This window comes from Papilio machaon, chromosome 1 (assembly GCF_912999745.1).
Source record: "Papilio machaon chromosome 1, ilPapMach1.1, whole genome shotgun sequence".
Lineage (NCBI taxonomy): Eukaryota > Metazoa > Arthropoda > Insecta > Lepidoptera > Papilionidae > Papilio > Papilio machaon.
This window is the reverse complement of record NC_059986.1, coordinates 7,037,492-7,061,233: the sequence shown is the minus strand read 5'-3', so window position 1 is coordinate 7,061,233 and position 23,742 is coordinate 7,037,492. Positions and strand designations below refer to the sequence as shown.

Genomic DNA, 23,742 nt, shown 5'->3' with positions numbered 1-23,742 from the left:
AGAAGGCAACATAACAGAAAACTACTATACATATATGCGTTAATTTGCTCCCTTAACATATAAATATGTTGTTTACAAATATTAGATAAATAATTTAATATATTAAAAATCCATAATATAATGGAATAAAACACATACATTCTCAGTGATTTTTAAAAAATAAATACTTTATCTAGTCCGTAGTAATTATTGGTCCATATTATACTCAATGTATTTAGCTGGTCATCTTTTCTGCAGCTTCCACGTAGACGCACGAGCACAGCCTCTGCATAAATCTCAGTATACATCCGGAGAAAATATGGTAACTCTCCGGTTTGTTTTTCCATTTTACGCACAAATAATATACAGGAATACCAGATAACATTATAGCTATGCCTATTCCTGTATCCCTAGGATTAGTTATAGCAGGAATTATAACGAGACATCCAATAGCTATAAGAAAAACATAGGGTATGATGATGTTGACTTTAATCGGTCGTGGTATATTCGGCTTCGCTCGTCTTAACCAAAGCATTCCAACAACAGACACTCCGACAGACAACCATAGAGTTTGAGAGAAGTAATTTATTAAATCGAACACGTTGCTTGTTGTCAGCATCAGAAGAGAGATTACACACTGGAAATAAAAAAAAATAAACACAATAAAGTGGTCTATCAAATTAAGATACGAAAGCTTTTATTTCTGTATTTCGTGTGATGATACCAAAGGACTAGTCCTTTTCTTTCTATTTCTATCTTTTTCTTACTTCCTTATATCCTTTCTTTTTCTCACCTCTATCGGACATAAAGATTGATGATGCATGCAAATTATTAGATTGTCTAAATTCAGTTTAAAATGTGTCTTTTCCTACAACTTTTTACATAAATAAACAAATATGATCTGCCATACTTGAACACAACAACAAAATAAGCGCTATTTAGTAGCGAAAATTATACAACCTAAGTAATAATAAAAATACTAACTGTGAAGAACAAGGAGGGTATCGGCGTCTGTCTTTCTATATGAAACAAGGAGAAGAAAGCAGGCATGTGTCCTTCCTGTGCGCCTGTCGCGAACAGTCTGGCGGAGGTAAAGAGCACACCGTTCACCCCTCCAAAGGTGGACAGAGCCACAAACACTGGGATCACCCAGCTCCAGCTCCCGAATAAACGGTCGCCGAACACCTGGAAGAATTAAAAGATAATCAGTCAACAGATGTTCATCATTTCATCATCAGCTCACTATACGTCCCCACTGAGGAGCTCGGAGCCTACCGCAAGTTAGGGGTGACTAGGCCATACTCAACCATGCTGGCCCAGTGCGTATTGCCTTCACACATATCATTTGTATTTCTTCTCAGATATGTGCAGGTTGCATCACGATGTTTTCCTTCACCGTAAGAACGCCGGATAAATGTACATATGTAAATCGAAAGTAGAAAAACACATTGGTACATAGCGGGATTCGAACCCAGGACCTGCAGATTGCAAGTCAAGATCCACCGACGCTCTTTAAACGTAAAAAACAGATGTTATTTCCGTTTAAATACGATGTAAAGGTGTACTAAATTAGCACTAAACATTTTTGGACCATCCCACCTGATGCTTTAGTGACATCACCACTTAGCATTAATCCCTGCAGCTCAGAAAAAAAATTATAAACGTATACATAACTCTTCGTTCATCATAACTTTTCTAACCTTGCCCCTTTATCAAATTAGGCTGAATCTGAATATAATTTGATACAAACAATCGTTTATTTCAATGTTACTGCTATAATTCAACGAGATAATGAAGATATTTTGTTAAAGTTAATAATTGGTATTGCCCAAAAACATACGATTACAAGATATCTAATACTTCTAGGTCACAGGTTAGGCCAACTCACAATAACAGTTGCTGATTAAACTAATACTTTATTAACAAACAGGTCAATGTAATATATCCAAAATGTAAACAAAATTTGAAATAGAAACAATATAGGAAAAAATTTACTTACAGCGGCAACTGCGGGATTAGACATCATCTCCATCTTAGATACGACTGCGAAGTACGCGAGATTCGCCATAACATAGATGATAGTCACCATCGGCATTGCAATCCAAATCGCACGCGGCAGATTTCTGAAACGCATCAACCCTTCTAATTACAAATTAAGTTAGGTTAAGTTAAATCTGACAAGTAGTTACAGATCCTAACTTGTAATTGGCAACTGCTTTACTATTAGAAGTAGAGATGAAATTAATGGCATTTTTTCACAATGAAATGTTATAGAATCGATCCCAATTGAGTTTATAGAAAACAATATGTTTTAGCAGCACTCTACATCACACAACGATATAAATAATGTATTTCTTTTTATTATACGGGTATAATACCCTTATTCTAAGGTTCTTGTAGAGCAAAAGTAAAACTCGATAGCGTTTCGAGAGCAGATAAATAATTCATGCAATAGTCGTAATGGAGTCAGAGATAAAACATCCCATATATCTCTCTAACGCAACTGCTTTAAGTATGTGAAATGAACCACCCTTTTTTCCTATATTATAGGATGGAATAGAATGGTTTTGTAATGGTTAGAACAACGATCAGGACACGTATGCGCAATACTTCAATGCTCTGTAATAAACTTCGATTGAGTGAATATAATATTTCTTGATTGCTATTTTGCTATTTAACTGAAAAAGGTCACTCAAAGATACTTATAATGGCAAACTAATAAAACATGAAGTTAATATTATTAACGAAGTATCAGCCTTATTCTAAACAGCAAACAAAGCCATTTTTTATTTTTAAATATTGATATTCTCGCAAGGGAATTCAATAAGGACTTCTAAATAAAACACTGATCAACCTACTTTCTTATACTTAGAGCAAATAAAAAGCTTTAATACGATGAGTGTTTGAAAGTCTCAAGAGGGCTCTTGTGGAAAATTAAAAGACTCGATCGAAAGATTTCCATTACTTTGCTTCTAAAGAATACACAAGCATCACACAGCTACATTTGATCTTTTTACATTAAAAATAATATTGTTAATTAACATTGTCCGTTTAATTTTATTGGACTAATGCTAGTTACAAAAGAAAAAAATGTATTTTTATTACTCTTTTTTTTGAAGCCTTTTACAAATTTCCTGTTTGTCTTTAGATTTGGTACAATTTATATACGCTGTATCTCATTAAAAGTTAATGATGCTATAAAATATCTATTTTAAAAACACAATGAAGCAGTAAAAGTCGACGCCTTGGTTAGATTTCAAATTGAACATAACTACGTATAATATCAATCGTAAAACTGAAAATCTCTTCTAGGTGTGTGTTGTTATATAAAAATAATTAATTGAAGTAAATTTAAATGACAGTTATATTAGCACATGTAACATGTAGATGTATGAACGTGGAAGAGGTGCAAAAATCTCTTCAAATTGAAAACCGTAAACTCTGCCTATCCATTGTTACGACCTTGACTTATGTTGTTTTGCAGCTATGTAGCTTAGTATAGGGTTAGTAATGCTTTGTTACTCATAGTTGTACTATTAAAAAAAGAAGGTGGATTCAATCACCAAAAAAATCAGATTGTTTTACGAACATTATATACTTTATTATATCACCAACAATTGCATTAATACTATTGTTATATTTACCTAATACATATTTCCCGTCACTGTCTTTTAAAAAATAAACTTCCTTTTCTTTCATAAACTAGTTCCGACAATATATTACTAAAAAAGATTATTAAATAAAAAATTAAAACTAAACAGAAAACACATGAATAACAGTGAGTTCGAATAGAATTTGGCGTTATTTCCTCCATCTGTCGAAAATTGAGTCATGTTTCACGTGCATGCAAGACAAAGCAAATGCAAACTTTACTATTCCGCTAGTAGAAATTTTAAAAAGTTTGAGTACAATCTCAACAATCTAAACAATCTCGACAAGTGTTCGTGCCATAAATTGCTTTCTATTGAAGGGCTACAACCACTGCTGACTATCAGTTTCAATCGCATCTCGCTTTCACTGACCTTAATGTAATGTTCACACTTTTTGTCTCTAGTCTTAAGTACCTACTATCTATTAGTTTAATAATACACAACGTGGTATTAAAGTTGGTATTAAAGATAAAAGTTTTCTGCTGATCCTTCGTATACAATTAAATAAAAATGATGTAGGACAGACAACTGTACTGTACAAATGTAATTAAACAAAGTTTAGTCGATTTTAACGAACATTCTACAAGGATGGAGAGTAAATCTATGAAGCTTGTATTGGATTAACCGGGAGCGACCGGGTTAATCCAATTCCCAGCCTTACTGGGAACTCATTATACCGGCTTGTCTTTAATAAGGAACAGCGGTTTAAGAGCAAAACTTAGTTAACTCAACAAGCCTGCTGAACTTATCTCTATAAACATAGAACTGACAAGTTGACAGTGTTAAAATGAAAATGGAATATATTCTGTTTCTAAACATGTTCATCATACCATAATTACGTATACCAACAGTTGATTTTCAAGTAAATTCATTTCAGACGCCGTCTATAATTATTGTTTTTTTGTTGTTTTAGTTCAGTTTTGTGCGACTACGCAAGATCGTAGTCAACATCTTAACCAAACCATGGCATTGAGACAGATCAAATTGCGATTCAAGCCACGATTTGCATTGCACACGCTTTCTCAATAATAAAACACGTTCAATGTTCACTTTCATACAAAGAAATCAAAGTGGCATGGAACGTTTCAAATTGTCACTATTTCTAATCCATTAGACATTTATCTCTAACTAGCTTTTAACCGCGACTCCGTCCGCGCGGAATAAAAAATAGAAAACGGGGTAAAAATTATCCTATGTCCTATTCCTGGTTCTAAGCTACCTCCCCATCAATTTTCAGTCAAATCGATTCAGCCGTTCTTGAGTTATTATTATTATATATATAGATTTAGAGACATTAAATAAAACGTGTAATGTAATTTCACAGCTAATTCCTGTCTATCGCCAAAATGTCTACATTGTCATTAAACACGTGTTAAGAGTAACACATTTATCTACACAATTTATATCAATTATCTACAAAGTAGTAGGATATAGAGATAATAATGTTGTCATTTTTTCTATATATAATATACGCGCGTATAAAAAAAATGTAGGTACACAATATCTCAGTGACAGAAGTTCAAAATTTCATCTATGTATTAGAAGTTCGACTAACATCAACCAAAATAAGTTAGCAAAATAAAATATTACAAAAAAACACACGTTAAAATAATGTACATAAATAACTATCGAACGTAACAATGCAATGACATTCAAGTCATGTCCCATTATAGTTTATAAAAATTCCGTTAATGATTGCTAACTTTTTCTAGTCCGTATTCATAAAATATAACAGTTAAGAGTTATATAATTTGAAATAAGTATCTTTTAACAGTATCTCAAGATACGTGCCGTTAATATAATGAGGCTTGTTAACAGAACAAACTCAGTATCAGCTTTGAAACGATCTCTTTTACGTTCTTTGACATAGAATAAGTATTTTAAACATTTATTATCAGCTAGATGTTGCCCACGACTCCGTCTGCGCGGAATTAAAAAAGTAATAAGTAGCTCATGTGTTCTTCCAAATTACTACTATATCTGTGCCAATATTTCCCCTTCAAACAAACATCCATCCATGTAAAAAAATCGCATTTATAATATTAGTGAGAAGTAAGGTAACATGAATGAAGCAACTAACGCAAAAAAACCTTTATGGTATGCTATGGTTATGCACTTATAAGGTAATATTAATATGTCATACCATCATAAACTATTTATGGCTATAAACTAAAGTTGAAGTTAACAAGGAGATTTGTTATTTCAATAGTTTTTATAGTATCTTACTAATATTGTAAATGCGAATGTTTGGATGTATGGATGGACGGATGGATGGATGTTTGTTAGGTTGTATCCCCAAAATAGCTGCATGGATCTCGATGAAATTTGACATAGATGTAGAAGTCAGACGAACGGAGTCACGGGCGATTGCAAGTAAATTATGAATTATCATTTCTTCTTCCTTTCTCCCAGTGAACATGACAATATCAACGTTATTTAAAAGCAATATTTTTAAATTCAATAACCATGGTAACTGCATTTTCATAATGAGGTGGCTTGTCTTATCTTGTCATAGACAGGGACCTATATTATTGCGAGCTCTATCATTAACGTTAAGCCTTTGACAAAATAATTTTTGATGTTGCGATAAGAGAGTAAGTGCCGGTAGATACGATTGCACTTGACCGAATTCTGCACCGACAGATCCCCGGCCTCGAGATGTCTGTCGCTCTGTGCGTAATACGGAAATTACTCACACGTAATTTACTAGGAAAATGAACGGGCGAGTAAAACCTCAATAAGGTTAAGTGAAAAAATACTGCAGCTAAGAAATTGTCACGTATTTTAACCCGATAGATGTGAACATAATTTTTAAACATGCGTGTTGTTAATTAAAACTAACTAGGTCGCACTGTAACATGATCCGTTAATCTTAATTCCTATAAAATATCGTATAGTTTGCATAAGACATCTTAAAACACTACAAAGAACTGTCTTCGCAGTTTTACACACTTAAATCCAATCTGCGTCCAATGTTTGAAACCTAGTTACTTCCCGTCAAAGTTTAGAAAAGTTATACAAACTCACTTGTAAGGATCCTGCAGTTCTTCAGTAACAAAATTAAGGTAATTCCAACCGCCGAATGCGAAGAGACCGGAGTAAAATGCCAGCGCAATACTTCCTGCATCGTATTTACCTTCGAATGGCTTTTGGAAGTTTTCTGTGTGACCTAAAACAAACAGTAATAAAAGTCTTAACAGGTAAATAATTATAATAACAACACTAACATTTAATAATTAACAAATAATCTCAGACTTTTTAAATTAAAATACCGTAGGAATCAACAGCATTACCGATTTATTCCACTTAAGGAATTTGGTCCTTCGAGTCGAATTTAAATGAATGCACATTTCTTTATACAACACTAGCTTATATAAATATGCACAAAAGAAACAGGAACACATCGAAACAAGTTGGCATTCGAAATCACTCACTTTTAACTACACGCAGTTATCAACATAAAACGTACCGATTGTTTTAATAACAAATTCGATAATTGGTTTATATCAACATAACAACTTGTCGTTATTTAATAAGGAATACTTTTATTCGAATAATATATAGATAATAATTGACATTGAACTTTGTTTTTTTATTATAAGTTATCAAACGCGTATCATCTAAAAATAGGAACTCATGTCCTCAAGGCTACGAGTACCGCTTGAAAGGTAGTACGTAAAAGGTGGCATATTGTACGAGTATAGTATGTAAAAAGACATATACGCCGATGTTGATGAATTACCACTTACCGATGAAAATATAGTACAAGCCGGCAATGATGATGATGACTAAAGCTAACAGCTTAGAAGAGGTGAACACATCCTGGATGCGCATAGTCCACCTCACGCTGATGCAGTTGATCGCAGTCAGGACACCTTCAAAGAAAATTCTTGATATAGTAATACTCTTGAGATGATCATTATAAAACACTTTCTTCGGTTTTTAATCTCTGCCATCTCTTTGAATTAAGATCGTTAGTGCTTACTTATGTATCAAAATTTGTTCCAAGTATCGACTCCTTTGTCAACTATGTGGCCGAATATAATAAAATTCAAACTATGAAAGTAACTAAATAGGTTGAGGGATATTTATAATCTTATAGATTGTGAAGCAAAAACAATGTACTTAACTAGTTTTAAATGATTTATGTTATATCACTATTCTACTCCGGCTATGTATTATGTATACGTAATAAATAGGAAGTATATTACAAATATTATCCATCAACAGAATGCATTCTAAATCATTATTTGATTGCTGTAAGGTTATGTAACAAAGGTAATAAGTTCCGTGATTGAAGTTAAGAAAGTGTCTACAAAATAATGTCACCATGTACAAGGAAGAGGTTGCATTAATGATTATGTATTACTAGCTGTCGCCCGCGACTCCTTAGGAATTAAAAAACATAATGAATAGCCTATATGTTCTTACAGCCTATGTTCTACATACGTGACAAATTTCATCAAGAACCGATGAGTCCTTCCGGAGATACCTTTAAACAAACATTCATCCATCCACCCAAACATTCGCATTTATAATATTAGTAAGATTAATGAGAACTGCGAAGAGTACATGATGCTAGAGTAATCATTTACTCATTATTAATCTGTTCGTTTAATCGACCTGAGCTTTTCATAACTAAAGTTATAGTACGTACAACTGTGATAAACATGGAGCAATATCTCCTACACTGAACGTATTGAACGTTCGCAGATTAGACTATTCGTACGCTAAATGAAAGGCTTAATTGGTATTCAAGTACCGTGGCTAGGAGTTTCGAAAAGCGTAACTGTATTCGACGAGTTTAGATGCTGTTTTAATGTTCAAGGTTTTATAGAAATCTATACGCATATAAATAATAATTACGTGACCTAAACGTGTGCACAATTCTGTTATTCGAAATTTGAAATTTTGCACATTCATTAAGAATCGATGATAACAAAAATTTCTCTAATTTATTACATGACTAGCTGTCACCCGTAACTCCGTCCGCGCGGAATTAAAAAAAACTGAATTATTACCCTGTTGAGTGTGGTCTACATCTAAACCAAATTTCATCGAGATCCATGCAGCAGTTCTGGAGATATCTTGTAACAAACATCCATCCATCCATCCATCAAAACATTCGCTTTTATAATATTAGTAAGTTCCCAGATTTAATATTAAAGAAATTAAATAACACGCTTTTGATAGATAACTAGATTGTTTATCCCTTGTTACCTAGAAAGTTAAGTATGATATAAAATTAGTTATACTAATAAACCGTAAACTAGTATTTATTGAGGGCATTGGTAAGATGATCAATAATAAGGTTAGGAGGAAGTTCCGCTATTGAGGTAAGTGGAGGCAGGTCAATCAAATAATTGGGCTTCTATGTCAATTTGCTTCAATTTGTCCACAAAGTGATACATCTTGTAGTGGGCTTCGATTATATTGGCATGGATATATTGTATTATGTATATATTACATTGGACTATACGTTTAATAACCCTAACTACTACTGCAGTATGGTCCTCATTTATGCCTGTAATGCATTCCTAACATGGGGGCTCGCCAAATGGAAATATAATCTAGGCCTATCCCTATAGGTTATGAGCACGTGATGCGTATGTTATATGCTCACTTCTTGAAAATCCCTAAATCGTAGCAGTTTGGAAATACCGCCGAGGACAGACCATTGAAAGTTTCGCGAAAACCGCACGTTTGAAGATTGCCAATCATCGAGATGGTGAGTAGTGAGTACCTGCCGGTCTGTCGTGAGCTCGGCGGCAGAAATTATACCAAACAATTCTACATCATTATGTTGTCAGATGCTCAGAGTCGGTATTTATTTCAGAAAAAACTACATCGAAAACGGTCTGACCTGCTACTGTACGGCCGTGCCGCTTTTTTTTTGTTTTGCTCGACTTGGCGGGGGCCCCTAAAAATTTAAGTATGTCAGCTCGAGTGAAACCGCTGGTAAAAACTAGGTATAAAAATACGTACAAAGCATTCAATCACAATACTGACTGATTTAAAATATGTCATCTTATTTCATGTTATTATTATTATTATAATAACAAAGTTGCGTGCTCATTAAAGATGTTATAAAAGGAATATTATTATTGTAAAATGATTTAAAATGACATTCATTATAAATACAATATATTACAGCAATTCTTTATGTAAACAAAACATATAAACAATACATCCAATCATATCTTGATTGGATTTTAATATTGCAAGTAAAAGATTAATAAAAGGTAAAGATAAATGATATTATGTGACAAAGCTTTGTTCTTACGTATGTATGTAAATAATACCGAATAAATAATAGCAACATACAGTATAACTAACGCCCGTAACCCAAAAGGGTAGACAGAGACCACGAACTTTTATTTGGCGTGGTCCTGACACACCTCTCTCGCTCATACATTCATACATACAGTTCGGCTTTGGGTACCCCCCTTACCCCGTACCCCTTACCGTCCTTGAGTATTCTTCTTGAGTATTACAACTATCTGAACAGCATAAGTCTGGAATAGTACCGATCAACACCGCTACAGACTTTCGCGCCACAAATAAGTAAAAAATGAAATAACAATTAATTTAAGTCGATAACTAATATTATTTAATGGCGTATTAAATACGCTTTTTAAGAACATCGTTCTGTCATGTTACTGAGGTTAAATCACCATAGAGAGCAAAGTAGTACATGTAAATGGGTATTCCCTTAGTACGTAATAATAAATGGTATTGTAGGTTCATTAAATATTTCCTTTATAACTTTGTCCACTGAAATATATGCAAAACTTCCTTAAGATGTGCAATCAATCCATTCAGTCAGTATGACGTATTAAGACTTCATAAATATCATAATATTAGGTAGCAATTGAGGTATATTACAGATACGACTCCAATATGTCCAATTTTGTTAAAAAAAAAAATAAAAAAAATAATTTGTAAGTGTATCCCAATCGGAACATGTTCCATTTATACTTTCAAAACAACATTGTTACAGACCGGTAAGAAAATGGCAATCATTCCGAATAAACTGTAAACAAGTCTATTTAGCTGCCATTGTATTATCGTGGTCGACAAAATGCTTCCATATCAAATGTCTGCCTCCGAATGACATTTTAAATAGGATTCTTAAGTCGCAAGTAATAACGTCAATAAAACGAATAGTTTATTTAATAATAGAGGCATAGCTTTACACGACACAACCCTCAAAGGAGAGCGAACAAACAAACGAACGAACAATTAAAGGCCGGCAACGCATCTGCAATTCCTCTTGTGTAGCGAATGTCCATGGGCGTCGTTGATCACCAAAGTGTTTCCGCCGCACGTTTCCCCCTTCTCTTATAAAAAAATAAACTTAAAATATACTAAATTAATTTGGAACCGCTTAACTCACGTATGATCCTCCGGTGACATCACCGACTAGTTTACTCCTAATTAATTTCTTAGAATATCTCACGAAAGCTTAAACAATTTAATTAAATAAACTACGAAAGATCTTTTACAACGAAGTGAAACCTACACAGTAAACAGTATAATATAGGAGTATTTAGCGTGTTTTAAGGAAACTATGAATTTATATGGCCTGATTATTGAGATAAACCTGATCAGATAGCTACATAAAATTCCCCATCAGAACCTAAAAGTAGTATTCTGTCGCCTCTAGTATTTCCATATAAAAGTTCAAGACCCAACTGAGTTAAATTTTAAACGCTACGAATTGCTAATAATTTGAATTACGTATAATTTGAATCGTTAAAATTCCAGTGACGAAAACTTTCCGTTCGTTAGGACATCAAAATAAGTGACTGAAATAAACTATTGAATCATCGCTACTACTTTATAGTTGTAAGGAATTCAATCAAATAAAAACAATAACACAAGTCTTTCATATTTTTGATAGGTTTTAAAAAATATCTAGAGGAACAATGTACATAAATGCTCAGTAAAGTTACACAGATTAAAATTAAATTAAATTACATATAAAAGAAAATATTTTCAACGTTGAAACTGAGATCCTATGATGTATTACAACTATGGAATCTATTATTGGTAAACAATAGTAATTTTGTTCGAGGTGGATTTACTCGAATTTTAGTACAATATTTATTAAAATTTGATAGACAGAACAACTTCTGTTTTCTTTTTATTATGTTTACCTATGGCAAAGGAAATGCTTAATCGTCAATCGCCTCCGCTGATTTTATAAGAAACATTTACAACACAAAAGTGAATGAGTGTCTAAATGTGGCAACAGATAAATTTATAGTTTGCACTGCAGAAACATCTGTACAAAAAAATATTCTCATAGCTTTCACTATCCTTCAAAAACAGAGATAAAAATATATTTATTATACATTGCAACTAACAATATTTTAATACTTTTTGGAACGAAGTTCCTTATCGCGCGTTGTGAAAGGGGGCTAAACGGAAAAAATCCTTTCGAAAAGTTGTCACGACATTTTTTGCTATATCACCATGGCAACGACGTGACAATATATAACGAAAATTCATAGAAATAAAATGTACTTCTTGTGAAGACTTAAGTTTTTTATTCATAGAATAAACATTGGTTCCTTCACTAATTAATTGAAAGGAACTTCGTTCCATCCGGGTGTCCCTTGACACCTCTCAAGTTTTTATTAACCTAACATGTATGTACTTGTGTGTACGGAATTCAAACGAAATGAGAAATTATATTAACGCATACCACTAGCTGATAATGTCAATTATTGGCTATGGATTTATTTTGTATTGTTTAAGTGTTTAAATGCTAACTAGCTAAATACAAACTTTAAATGCTAGATAGTGTATAAATACAAAAGCTTTTAATAAGTCTATACAAACAGTTTAAAGTTTTCAAAGCCAAATCACACCATAAATATTAAAGCTGATAAGTATAATTGTTAAGTCATAAGTGCTTCAGAGAGATTGAGATATAGCGCATATTGTAAGGGGATTTAATATAAACATACAGTGGATAAGAAAGCTATGCTGGTAATGAGATGGCCGTCTAATGATATCTTAACGACTCGGAACAGACGTGCCTCGCACACGAGAACTTTTACAGCGCCTACTCGGCGCCGAAATCATGATTCTGCTCTTCAAGACGCTTATTTAAATTGTTCTAGAAAGTGAATTATGTAGTGATAAATTAGTTTAATACTTATTAGTCTATGTCTAGTCATTATAGCTGGCTCTTGTGTTAGGTTTTTTCTTAAATGAATTTCATAAAATTCTGAAATAAGGTCCTTCCAAGCACGGATAATAATCATATTCACATTTTTTAACCCTTAACTAGAAATCTATTTTAATTGAAATTTATTTTCTTTGGTTTCCGTGTTATTTCTCACTTTATTTATGGTAACAAATCAGTACGTTGTGTCGCCTCATGCTAATAATTGGGGTCAAATGACATGCCAACCTACTCAAAAATTTGCTGCTATCGGTATGCGATCAATGTGAAGATTTATTATGGACCGAGATATAAAACATTCCAATTTACTTAACTATCAACTGATGCGACTCTTTATCTTGAATAACATCAGCAATATATGAGTATTATGAAAAACTTACACAAACAAACAGCAGCAAGCAGCTTAACGGCATCTTGTGGCGGATCGCATTCTGGGAAAAAGGGCTTCACCACATAATGTCCGAAGGTCAGTGCCACTATCGCCTGTGTCGTTGGTCTGATGATAAGTAGTGCTATCCAGATCCTCAGGAACGCCGGCAGAGGACCGAATGCTGTGTAAATGTAAGCATAGTCACCACCAGACCTCGTGATTGAAGTCCCAAGTTCGGCGTAACACAGAGCTCCTAACGTCGATAGTAGACCACAGGCTAGCCATATTATCAATGATGCTGCTACCGATCTGAAACAATTTTTATTAATTTAGTTTCTCAACTTATTATGAATGAAATTGTGAAAGCACACCCATTCTTAGCTCAGGCGGAGTCTTAAATTTCAACTTGAAATTATGGAATCTACAATCATCGTTCGTACTTGCGAATAGGAAATCTTTAAGTTTTGCCTGTAAATAACGTGAACTTTAATGCTTTATGTACGTATTCTTAAACGGGATAATCGCAGTATATTCATTGATATAGTGTGTTTATGGCGACATACATATTTGAGAAGAAGATAATTTTCTGACACAAAAAATGTGTGCAAAATATTCCACTTGAAGTAGCATTGAATGAAAATACTATATACATTAGTTCCAACAAAGTAAACTTAAAAGAGTTGCGAATATAATTAAATTTATATGTGTAGATATAAGTTTGATTTGTATCAATATCAACCTTGGCCTTATTAGTAACTTGTTCGTAGTACAACTGCCGTTCAACTTAAAAGGAGCACGCTAACTTAACGATGATTATCACTTAGGTCTAACTGATTAATATTTATAGACGTAATCAATTGCAAGACAAAAAGTTTCATTACTTCATGGAAAGTTAAAACAAACACTATTAGACGTTAAATATCACAAAAAGTTTATACCGTGAATTAATAGTGATCAATGTAATAAATTATAAATAGACACGCTATTTTTCAGATGACAAGAAGTATTATAGTCATTGAACGAATAAAAAGGTACTAAAAAGATAAACTTATGATTGCTGGCATCCTTTAAAATTCAGTTATGTTTCGGACTTGCTTTCCCGTATTCTCACTTCGCCCTAAGCATAAACCTTTATATTTTGATAGGTTATTCCATAAAAATGAAGAAAATTATTGATTAAATGGGCAAAACATATAATAAAAAAGATAGAGCGATTTGAAAAATTGAATTATTGTAATAGAATTATTATTATAAGTAAAGAAAAATACTCTTAGAATATGTTTTTCCCGACCTTTTCAAATAAACTAGGGTGAATGATTTGAGCTTCGGTTTCGAAGGTGTTAACCCTAGAACCGTACCCTGGGGTACAAATCGAATTTTTAAAAAAAAATCGTTTATAACTTTTTTTCTATTCGACTGTTTGCTTCGCGCGCCGGGGTATTTACGCGGGGCGGGGGGAAGCGTGGATGCTTCAATTGGACAGCGGTTCAGCTAGGGACAAGACTTCGGACGCTGCTTGTGGGGTACACCAGTACCCCAGAGTACTATCAACGTAAGTATTTTATTAGATATATATTTTTATAATTTTGTTTATTATTATGTTTTTTGTAATGTTTTGGATATGAATTAGTGTAAAAAAATCACAACGTAATATAGATACTTTATATATGCTAAAAGTTGGTGTTTTTCTTGTTTTACATAGATATTTTCTTTCTTAGTTACAATTTTTTTTCGCATAGCTGTTATTATTATTTTTTCAGATGGCGTCACGGCGTATTCTAAATGAAAACGAAATTGAAAATATCTTATTGGCGACGGAAGATGGGGAAGGTGTTGTTCTAGGCGAGGAGCTAGAAGATGAACCAGATGAAACTATTGAAGATTTTCGTTTGCTTTTCATAATGAACTCACTCTGCTTTCATATATTCCTCCAAAGCTTAGCAAAGGTAAAAAGAAAAACGTCCTCATGCTTTCCACCATGTACTTCGAGGAAGATAAAGACAAGGCTGTGAATTTGCCAGAAATCATAAGTTTTTATAATCAAACAAAGGGTGGCGTTGATCCATTGACCAGCTTTGTCATACATACAGCGTATCCCACAAAACTCGCCGTTGGAGCCTTTGTGTATTCTATGGAATTCTTAATACTGTGGGGATTAATTCCATGATATTGCTACATTCTTCAATGGCCACTAATAAGCAAGATTTCAGAAATAGGCGCACTTACCCGAAGACTCTCGCTTTTAATCTCATCAAACCTCACCTGGAAGAAAGATTTCAGTACCAAACTTTGCCAACGTCCCTGCAAATAAGTATTGGAGGTTTTTTAGGAAAAAAACGACCAGTAGCTGTGGCAACTCCTTCAAATTCAAAATTCAGAAGGTGTTCCTTTTATCCAAGGTCCAAGGACCGGAAATCGCGCACACAATGTGCTACGTGCAAAACTTTCATTTATAATGAGCACCAAAGCAAAATATGCCAAATTTGTTTAACGGTTCCTAATTAGTTTACCTCAATTTTGGTAAAAAAGACTCAATTAATGTATAAAAGCATATGTATGTCGATTTTTGTAATAAAAGTTTATTATCCTTTAGTACATGCGTTTTTTTTTGGGGTGCATCTGTACCCCAGGGTACTGTTAATGAAATTCTGATATGGGTACGGTTCTAGGGTTAAGCACTTACATGTTTCCGATGTTGAGAAGGAAAACATTGTAGTACTACTTATATCTACAAAAAAAAATCAAAGATATGTGTGTAGTCAACCAAACCGCACTGAACCAGCGTGGTTGACAATGGCTCAGACATGGCCCTAACTTGGGTAGGCACTGAGCCCCTCGAGCATCCTTAAACAATGATTCTACCATAATGATTCTTAAGTCATGACAACAAGAACTACTTTATTAGCCAACTAGCAATTGCCAGGGACTTCGACGGCGCGTATTAAATAAAAGAGTGTAACTTCCAAACAGTGAAAGAAATGTTCAAATCGGTTCAGGAGTTTCGGAGCCTATTCAATGCAAACAAACAATCAAATATTTTCTCTATAATATTAGTTAAATATATATAGATAAATCAAACAAGCGACATGACAGACTAATTTAGCGTACTGTTCGAGAAACACAAGGATGTAAATTGAAATCTGTTATTGAACTTCCTGTTACTGTCTGTGTCGTCATAATATTTTGAAGTGGTTACAGTTGTAGTTGAGTTTTAAGAGGTTCGATATAAACATGTGACCTTAAGGGCTGTAAACTTATAACATGATTTTTGTAAAAATGGGTCGGATATAACGATATTACATTTTAAATTAACATTGTTATAATTTATCAAGCAATATATTTTCTTTACATTTTTTACGCCGAGAACTCATATCAGGCCGTAAAACAAAAAAGGCGGGAAAATATGAGTTATACTTACTCTGTGTATATGAACACTCCAGTCGGCGATATAAAAATTCCAGAGCCGATAATTGTCCCAATTATAATGCCGACACCATTGAATAGGGTAATTTTTCGCTTTAATACTACTTTCGTGTCCCCGTTTGGTATTTCTTCACCCATAACGTAAAAAATCAATCAGCAAAACACCGGTAAACACAACGCACGTGGATTTTACGAGAAATGTGTTTTACTACCAAGTAACGTGACTGCCGTGCTTGACTTGCACCGACCACTATGATATTTTCTATTTAACTAACACACTTTGGGTGAACATTTTTATATTTAACAGTGGTTGTAAAGGTAAAACAGTAACCAAGTTCACGTCAAACTGTGAAACACGCGAGCGCTCGTCGCAGGTCATACAAACGAACCGAGGGACGACCGTGGCGCATGTGTGCTAGTGTGAATTTATGTAGCGTGCACGCGATGCCGTCTGGCCAGCTGTGCGCGGTTAGAAAAAGAAACAGATAGCATCTACAACAGGAGCAAAAGAGACGGTTCTATAAGTGACAATATACCTGTTATTCTGATGTTCTGTCTCAACATTTATCGCCCGGGAAAATTAAATCCACTTCAACTTGAACAATATTTTGGCCCCTATTTTTGTTTCAATTTAAAATTACATTTATTTAAATACTTTTTGTACATTTTACAGTTACATTCATTGAAAGTAGTGATGCAACGGATGTCTGTTTCCGTTTCCGCAAGTGCGGAAGTTCCGCACGCTTTTCAACATCCGTTTCTGCTTCTGTTTCCGCAACTTTTATAACGGAGATAAAACGGAACTTTACGACGGCTGAGAGATCCAAATGCGCGGCGCGAGACGCGCTGTTTGAAACAATCAGTTTTTCTTGCTGGAGTAAACTGTCTAGTTGTTGTCCATATAAAATTTGACAACTGGCAACATGTGACTATTTCATACTTACGAGTTATTAAATGTACTTTTGAATAAGTGATAACCATGTAATATATCATCATCATTATTATCATCAGGTCACTAAACATCCCCATTGAGGGGCTCGGAGCCTACCCCAGATTAGGGGTGACTAGGCCATAGTCAACCACACTGGCCCAGAGCGGGTTGACTTCACACATATCATTGAATTTTTTCTCAGATATGTGCAGGCATAATCACTATGTTTTCCTTCACCGTAAGAACGTCGGATAAATGTACATATGTAAATAGAAAAACACATTGGTACATAGCGGGATTCGAACCCAGGCCCTGCAGATTGCAAGCCAAGTGCCTAATAATTATATATTTTTCTAATCTAGATTTGGTGTTTTTGATACTTAACACATTCACTGTTTACAAAAAAAAAAAAAGGTAACAGCTGGGAGCCAAAACTTTTTATGGTGAATTTTTATTTAGTATGTCTAGGGAGTGTTTGAACATATAGATAAATTAATAATGTTTTTTGTATTTGAGCGCTAGGGATCATCATTTTGAGCGCTAGGGATGGCAATGGTTTAGTTCACTAATACTCGTATGTAGATATTTGTTCCACGATTGCATTTCTGTGTACTAATATGTTACAAGATTTTGACAAAGTCAAGTTTTTCATCAAATTCCAGAATATTGAGTAAAACATGTAAGGATACTAATCAAAACCAACTTTTATCTTCTCGGTTCAAGATCTTGTAACATTTCATACACACCTACACATACACACACGTATACACACACACACACGCACATAAACATAAACGCATACACACACACGTACACACACATACAGGACATACATATATTTAAAAAATATACATACATAACATAAAGTTCAGCCTTAGCTTTATGTCATCATCATCATCATCAGCTCGCTTTACGTCCCCACCGAGGGGCTCGGAGCCTACCCCAATTTAGGGGTGACTAGGCCATAGTCAACCACGCTGGCCAAGTGCGGGTTGGTTGACTTCACACATATCATTAAATTACTTCTCAGATATGTGCAGGTTGCATCACGATGTTTTCCTTCACCGTAAGAACGTCGGATAAATGTACATATGTAAATCGAAAATCGAAAAACACATTGGTACATGGCGGGATTCGAACCCAAGACGTGCAGATTGCAAGTCAAGTGCTTAACCCCTGAGCCACCGACGCTCTCAGCTTTATGTGATACAAGATATTTGTATGTTTGCTGCCGTACGAACGTGGTACTAATCACTACAACATTGTAAGAATGAAACTAATACTCTTTTTCGTTAGTTGACTATATTGCCAGAGTGGCCACACAAAGCAACATGGACTTGTTTCAAACGCCGGCGGCTTACTGGCTACTACAAAGTGAACGGGCCCCTCGCTCGGATCCGAGGGGGAGGCGCCGCTACTAATAGCTCTGCCCACTCGGATCCGAGTGGTCAGCAGTGAATGTATTAATAAAGAAATATATTTGTCGTTTATCAACACGAGTGGTTTGGCGAACATTAATTTGTAAATAGTGTAATTTTGTTTCCTGAAAATAAATAAAAAAAACGTATTTTAACTTATTGCAGCACAGTAAAAATACATATATTGAAGACTAAAGGACACGGATATCCAATGCCTTAATAAATTAAAAACGAATACAAACTGTTCTTACCAAAAAAAAAAAAAAAATTTGTAAATATGTTTTTTTTTTTAATATTTACACTTCTGTTTCCGCTTCCGTTTCTGTTTCCGTTTCTGCTAAAATTTATTTTTGACATCTGTTTCCGTTTCTGGTTCCGGTAAGACACTTCCGTTGCATCACTAATTGAAAGTATTAGACTACTCTACTTGTTCGATGGCGAAGTGTAATGATGACACACACAACTTTTGTTGCGTCATTTGTGGTAACTAGCGGTAATGCGGTTCCTCAACAGTAGATACTGTTTTCTAGAGAGGAAACCTTGATGTAGTTTATTCTTAATACATATTTTAACGTAGGCATAAAAATGTCTAAACGTGCAAAAAATATGATACAAAAGTGTCAACAACAAGACAGACCTAAATTATCATTATATAGGCTTCAAATACGATTTTTTCTGCAAACAAGAAAAATGTACGTAACTGTAGCGTGTGCGTTAGTGTACTTTTAAAGACATTAATGTTCACCACTTGCGAACCATGCTAAGATTTGAATGCTGTTTAAAACTGACACCAAAGTTTACATTACTAGGATAATTGGAGCACTATTCCATAGCAAACAACTTATATTAAATTTAAATATAAAAAAGTATGATTTGCGTAATTAATCGCTTACAATTAAAACATTTTTTTACTGATACAGCAATAAAATGGAACGTGTGTACAACTGCAATAGAACTTGCGATGTGATGTTTTCAACACGTGTTTACTGACACCGCATTATTATTCATTAATCTGATTCATATGACGACTTAACATTTTTCTACAATTACATACTATTAATAACAACTACATAACTAAATTATCGGCTGATAAATTTAAAATCATATAACCTTTTTCAAATAATCAAAATTCAAATAAAAAAAAACTTTTTTTCTGTAACTAATTATAGATAATGTCGAAAAAGGCAACTGGAGCAGGTAAACTTAGCAGGGGTCCTCTATAAAAAAATTAAAACAGAAATACCGGTTCCGTAAATCCACGGATTAAAAAAAACTTATGAGTTCTACCAGACTATGTTCTACATCTATGCTAAATTTCATCAAGACCCGTCGAGCCGTTCCGGCGATACCTCCAAACAAATATCTATCGTATGGTTGGATGGATGTTTGTTTGAAGGTCTTAACATTCGCATTTATAATTATAGTATTAATAGTAAGATATACCTCTACGAAGCGCATTTTTAATTTCATCGTGCAGTTATAGTCCAGAATGCAATTATTAATTGAATGATTAATTGAGTATTTTGTGTTTAACAACACTCAGTCACAGCTAGAAAATAAAAATATAGTTTTAACTCTGTTGCTATTATAACGCTGTTGATAAAAATAACTGGGTACTCTCCCTTCTCTTTTAATTCTTTAAAAACTAGTCACAAATCAGTTCCTACAACGGTATCAAATTACAAACATCGAACTGTTTACACGTTTGATCTAAAAGAAGCACGGTATTAAATAAATATCTATGTAAATAAGTAATCATTATTTTGTATTATTTTGTATCAATTGGCCACAATTGTGTATCGTTTGTACTAGTTAAATAAAAAACATGTACACTGTTTTTGTTTGAACGATGTTTGAAGACATCGCGGGAGACATCCTGAAATAACATGAATTTGCAGCAAAATGTAGCGCCCGCGCCGCGGCGCTGCCGTCGCTCTCGCCCGTTTATCCGACGCCATTTTCACACAACCCGCAAGCTTTCCCGCAAACAGGTACGTACATCTGAATAATAATAATTAATAACAAAGTCTTATATTAATACCTTTAATACGTTTTCTCGTTGTGAACTTGCTCCTAATGTAGCTATCGAGTGAAAATATTAAACGTGAACAAGCCAGAACATTGACCTCGATAGTACACGTAACAGTTAGCATGTTTTTTGTTTTTAATGATGATTACTGAATACAATTGCTCGAAACAAAGGTATTTGATTAAAGTCCATTATGTGCTCTGTAAAAAAAGTTACAAATATATTCAATTAAAACGCGGTAAAACATGCATTGACTAATAACACCCAAAAATGTTCTGTGGAATGTGACCATCGTGTTTTATTACATCGGTACATAGATATTAGATCAACAATCGATTACATTTCACGTTCGATTCGATTAAACGCATGCCTTAAACAGATTCTATTTGTGTCTTGATGTCTTTATTTTTTAATAGATCAGTAAGCATCCCCCACGGCGACAACATCTTGGGCTACGAGTCGTGTCGCAAGCTACGGGCCCATCGCACGTGCTCGCATCGCACTCAGCTGACAACTAATTATTGTTTTTTTCGAAACCTTTATTTTATTTTGTGAAGAAGAAGACGGGAAAATTGTAATCCGATGACACTTATCCAAAGAGATCAGGAAGCGAAAGAGGCAAACATGGATGGATCGCCTTCCAAAGAAGACAGCGGAAAGTCCTTGAGGCCGGTGCGAAACAGGAGATATACTCGGTTAGTCGATGACTCATTACTTTCATATTCTAGTACTGATGTATTATTTTCTTTGTGCGTCACACTCGAATTAAGTATGTAAGTACATTTAACTGACCTTTCAGTCGTTATCGTCACAAACAATACGAACACTTGTTGCTTTAATTTTTTTTTTCAGCGAAAAGTACATTTTAGTTTCATGTTTATAGGAGAAGCTTAGTAGCAGGTCAGCGGCCACAGAAGAGACTTTTCACACCAGAAATAAAACGATATTTGAAAGATTGGCTCGTTCGTCGGAGAGACAATCCTTACCCAAACCGAGAAGAGAAAAAATATCTCTCGAGAGAAACAGGACTCACTTACATACAGGTATTATAGATTTATATATTCAGCAAGACACTTTAAGTTTTTAACGATACATGTTTTCAAGTAGGCATGTTTGTGCCTACATGCAACCTAATTGGATTAATGCCAAGAATTACCGTTTGTACATAAATAGGCACTATTTTTGTCACTGCTTGGTTAGACACAACCGAAGATGCGATCTTGATTTGCAAATAATAAGTTAGCGCGCACTTGAACATTATGGCATAGCTTACACTGCAAATAATACAAACCAAATTACATGTAAAATAAGAAAACGAATAATTTTACTAAGTTATATTACGTTGATTTATTTAAAAGGAACATTTTATTTTCGGGCGAGATTTAACCGATGAAAAGGTATGATGTTTAATATTTTATTGGAACAGTATTTTATTACATAATTATGAGTTTCCACAACCAAGTCATGTACAAAAACATGCGGTTATCTCTTTCATTATCATAGGAAAAGTAGTTAACATGTTTTTGGACGGGCAATTATAACTTACGTTAAAATATTTGCCCGCCTCTTGTGGGCGATAGGCTTAAACGCCACAACGTCGTTAGCTCGTTAGACTTAGTTTTCATGAAAGTTCTGTAAACAACGAACGACGGTCATAAAAAAATATTTTAAAGGAAAGAAATGAATAGTTTCTACCTAACTCTTGTTTTGATTTCAGATTTGCAACTGGTTTGCCAATTGGAGAAGAAAATTAAAGAACGTGAACGCAGATCGTAACCAACAAACATGGGGCCATCTGATTCGTACCTACAATGATCGCGCCCAAGGCAATGTCGAACAATTCAGTATCTGCTCAGACGACAGCATTTGGAGCGAACCCGAAGCGCATCCTGATGATAACCTGGACATCGATGCTCGACTCGAAAGTAGCCCGGAATCTAATGAAGATTATAATCATCCAGACACCGATTCATCGCTGTCCACTGAGAAATGCGAAAGCTTTAATAATAACTCTAATGAAATCGATCACATGAGTGGAAAAATAGAAAACTCTAAGAACATTACGAGTCCCCTTCTATTAAGCAAATGGTTAGAAAGCGCTGCGCGGTTTCAACCTAGTGAGACTAACTATTCATGGTGGGGTGAGGGTAGACGACGGAAGATTGATTCAAAGTCTCAGACGTTGGTGAACAGTTTGCGTCACGATCGAGATGAAGTTGAAGCAGCAGTGGCACTGACAGCTCTAGCGTCCGCCACTACTCGTGTGACAGCACCTTAATTTTTCTATCCAACAGAAATCAAAAGTATCATGTCAAAAATCTTATTTGACACATGGCGAAGTAGTCTACTCGTCTAACCGACGTGCTAACTCAGGCGCCGGTTTCGTAAAGTTTTTCACAGACATTGTTTGAGATGATACATTTTTGCATTTTTTTTACATTGCTCAAGTTTAAAACAAATATAATATTGTTTTAAGGTAGCCATAATGTTTTGATCTCTTATAGACTGGTCATAAGTTTAAATCATATATACCAAAGATTGTGTTACATGCAAATTATAATAATTTTAAGCATATCCGTCTTTTATTTTCTACTAGCTTTTACCCGCGACTCCGTCCGCGCGGAATAAAAAAAAAATAGAAAACGGGGTAAAAATTATCCTATGTCCTATTCCTGGTTCTAAGCTACCTGCCCACCAATTTTCAGTCAAATCGATTCAGCCGTTCTTGAGTTATAAATGGTGTAAC

General features: G+C 34.4%; 2 protein-coding genes across 2 annotated transcripts; one reads left to right on the top strand and one right to left on the bottom strand.

The window, feature by feature from the left end:
* Nucleotides 1–148: 148 nt before the first annotated feature.
* Nucleotides 149–17,019, bottom strand: LOC106719864 (large neutral amino acids transporter small subunit 2). The gene is made up of 7 exons (XM_045686407.1): nt 16,614–17,019; nt 13,206–13,504; nt 7,379–7,504; nt 6,657–6,798; nt 1,979–2,102; nt 964–1,164; nt 149–616 (listed from the first exon to the last, which is right to left on the bottom strand). The coding sequence occupies exons 1-7, from the start codon at nt 16,754–16,756 to the stop codon at nt 215–217; spliced, it is 1,437 nt and encodes a 478-aa protein (XP_045542363.1). The 5' UTR covers nt 16,757–17,019; the 3' UTR covers nt 149–214.
* A 3,769-nt stretch (nt 17,020–20,788) lies between these two features.
* Nucleotides 20,789–23,541, top strand: LOC106719898 (homeobox protein Mohawk). Its single transcript, XM_014514374.2, has 4 exons — nt 20,789–20,958; nt 21,413–21,691; nt 21,880–22,039; nt 22,714–23,541. The coding sequence occupies exons 2-4, from the start codon at nt 21,579–21,581 to the stop codon at nt 23,272–23,274; spliced, it is 834 nt and encodes a 277-aa protein (XP_014369860.2). The 5' UTR covers nt 20,789–20,958; nt 21,413–21,578; the 3' UTR covers nt 23,275–23,541.
* The last annotated feature ends 201 nt before the right edge of the window (nt 23,542–23,742 follow it).